Raw genomic sequence first — 3031 nt, 5'->3', positions numbered from 1 at the left:
TCTAGAGAATCAGATCCTGCTTGAACCCGATGGAAACCAAGAGAATTAGCAAAAACTAGCCCATCTCGCATAGCCATTGCTTCCATCGATGATGATGGCGTGATCTGAGTACCAATCAGTTACACAGCTCCTTGGCGTTTGCACATTGAAACAACATATGCCGTCGCTGCAAGGTTACAAACAATGTTGTTTCACGCAACAAAAAATAGATACAATGTTGTTGTTTGAGTATTAGAAAAACCCCACTCAAAGTTCTCTTTAGAACAAGCTAAAAGTACGGCAGAGTGTGCAGGTGCAACACAACACTGAGTCACCAAAATAAGCTTGACATTGATTCAGTTTTTTTTTTTGGTCCGAGATTGACAAAGTTTGACACTGTTAATTACATAACGACAACTAAAACATCAATAGAGATATATACAACTATATTTAGCATCTAAGCAGGTCTCGATCCATACCAACGCTTGATGTCAGGTAGCATCATCTACGGATTATACTTCGACATATTAGACAAAGAATAACTGTAAGATGAACCCTTCTTATCGGATGCTCGAGAGACATACGCAAGGGGGTCTTCAGAATAGAGCTTTGACCTTGATGATGCGCTGGCACCTGGAACACTCAAACCACCTGGTCTGATCGACGCCAAATTATAGAAGTCTGCCACGCCGCCACTGTACTGAGTCTGAACAGATGAAGCAGCCAGGGTCTGATTCTGGATGCCAATGGGACGCTGGTTCCCAACAGAAAGCAATGGATCATGAGCGGTAGCTGGAACTATGTTATGGCTAGAAACAGCTTGGTACTTATTTGCAACTCCAGCTGTAGGGAGGCTCTGCCTTAACATGAGCTCCTGACTCCATGTTCCTACCGGGCGGGTGTTCTGGCCTAAGGAACCTTGTACAGCACTCTCTGGAAGCTGTGGTCTCTTCCTGGAGTCCAGAATGTTCTTACTTACTTCACGAGCAGCTGCAGCAGCAGCATTGGCTGCTCGCTTTCTCTCTGCACTTTGCAGATCCAATAGTGTCATTCTGTTGTTAGCTTCTTCCAAAATAGGCAGCTCTTCTAGTTTGTGTTCTTTAATGAACTTCTGCAATGCTCCGAGCAATGTCCGCTCTTTTGCATCACCTGCATCCTGCCGAAGCATTTTAAGAAACGACAATTCAGACGACCATGAATACATGATGTTCATAATAGATGATACTCAAGGCAGCAGAGCTACCTGAGAGGCAGGACCGTCTCCCCTGATGCGGATCATGTTCCCAGCATTTTTTGCATCATTCACATATGACCTAAGAATAGGCAATAAAGGATATTTGTGCACTAAATTAAGAGCTTGGATAAATTTGACTGCATCGAGCTGTTTGCCTTTGTTTATCATTGCCTGAGTGAGAACTGGTGCAAAGAAAACATGCGGAGATTAATATTCTCATCATCTCAGCTGATAGAACTAACAAGGTGGAACAGAAAATAACATACAATTGACTCTTACAACATAAAGCTCAAACCAGAAGGCTACACAATAGAATGAAGTGAACAAACAGACACCACACACAGGCCGAACAAACAAGAAGATCAGATATAATTAAATCCTCTCATCTATGTCACTTAATGTTGGGCAGAGCTGTATTCGATACTCATCGCCTTCCCAAAAAATTCTCCAAAGATATGCTTAAAGTACCAAGTATAAAAATTAGTACAACCTAGGGAGAAAAGGGAGAAAAATGGAAATAAACGATGAATTGAACTAAAATTCCAAACTGAGCACATAGAATCAGAACAGCACCAAGTGCCTAGGGAGAAAAGGAGGAGAAAAAAAGGCAAAGAACAATGATGTGAACTACAATTCCCAACTATAAGTGTTAGCATGATTATACATTTATACAAGCAAATCACAAAATAGATCACGAAATATGTTATGTTGGACAGCTGAAAACAAAGCAAAGGTGAAAAGATTCTCAAATAGAGAATTTAGAAGCAGTTAGCAAACTAATACAGAGAAATAAACTGCACACTAACATGGCCATGAGGTCATGACTCAGGCAATTAATGGGAGCAATTGCAGCATTCACTATATGCCAATCAGTCTTGGGAGTTGTTTTACAAAGGTGTCATCACAGGTCACATGATGCAGTCTACAACATACAAATTTAGTGTATAGAGTAAATGAAGAGGCCTAAAAATCTAACAGAAAAATCAGAGAACAATGTTTAAAAGTTCAACAATAATTCATGAACCAAGGCAAGTTAGCAACTGAAACCAGTATGATATGAACAATAACCAAATCAAAGATTAGCTGACATAACCATGAGCACTATACAAAACTGCTAGGAGGTTTTACAGAACAGTATAAAGCTAACAACAATCTCCAAAAGAAAACATATCATTTGGGGTTTCTCCTAATGAACAGTTCAAATTTAATCCCTTCGACCCTGCCATACACTTACATTATAAGCTCACTTACAACTAGTAACTAGACTCACAAGATAATAAAGCAAAACTAAGTGAGGTTATTGGACAAGTCCAAGATGATCGCGGATAAACTCAGCCTATAAACTGATACAGGACAATAAGGCTCAGCTTGTACTTGCTGAATCGTGTTATGCTGAACTTATTTTATAACCGGGTGCTACATAAAAATAACCATGAAAACAGGAAAGAGTTAGCTACCAAATGTTCAAATAGAGAAAGGCTGGTTGGGCAAACAGGATTATTATAATCCACCACAATGCCAAACGTGCCCTAAGAGCCATTACGCATCCCCTGGAATAGCTCCACCTACTATTTGGTGTTGAAGCTTAAAAGATAACTAGATCATTGGTGGCGCGCGTTGCCGCACCCATCCATTGTGGCATTGAGTTAGGTAATTGCATAGAAATAGACACGAAACATGCATGTTGAGATGGTTGTATGTTTGCAAGATCCTCATTTTTATCATACGATAGAATAACACTCACAGGAATTTCTATAAAAATTGCACGCGTTGCTGCGTCCGTCATTTTTTCCAATAGAATGACATAGACTTGCATAG

The 3031-nt window shown here is 40.1% G+C and overlaps 1 protein-coding gene across 1 annotated transcript; it reads right to left on the bottom strand.

Annotated features, from left to right (window-relative positions):
- Nucleotides 1-306: 306 nt before the first annotated feature.
- LOC125530305 (FRIGIDA-like protein 3) lies at nt 307-1395 on the bottom strand (the record flags this gene model as incomplete). Its single annotated transcript, XM_048694700.1, is given in 2 exon segments — nt 307-1135; nt 1223-1395. Coding segments are annotated over 2 exon segments (824 nt in total), but the record flags the coding sequence as incomplete, so codon positions are not given.
- Nucleotides 1396-3031: the final 1636 nt, after the last annotated feature.

The sequence above is a fragment of the Triticum urartu genome, unplaced genomic scaffold (genome assembly GCF_003073215.2).
Source record: "Triticum urartu cultivar G1812 unplaced genomic scaffold, Tu2.1 TuUngrouped_contig_6214, whole genome shotgun sequence".
Taxonomy (NCBI): domain Eukaryota; kingdom Viridiplantae; phylum Streptophyta; class Magnoliopsida; order Poales; family Poaceae; genus Triticum; species Triticum urartu.
Note: the sequence above shows the minus strand (reverse complement) of the source record. Positions and strands in the feature narration are given on the sequence as shown.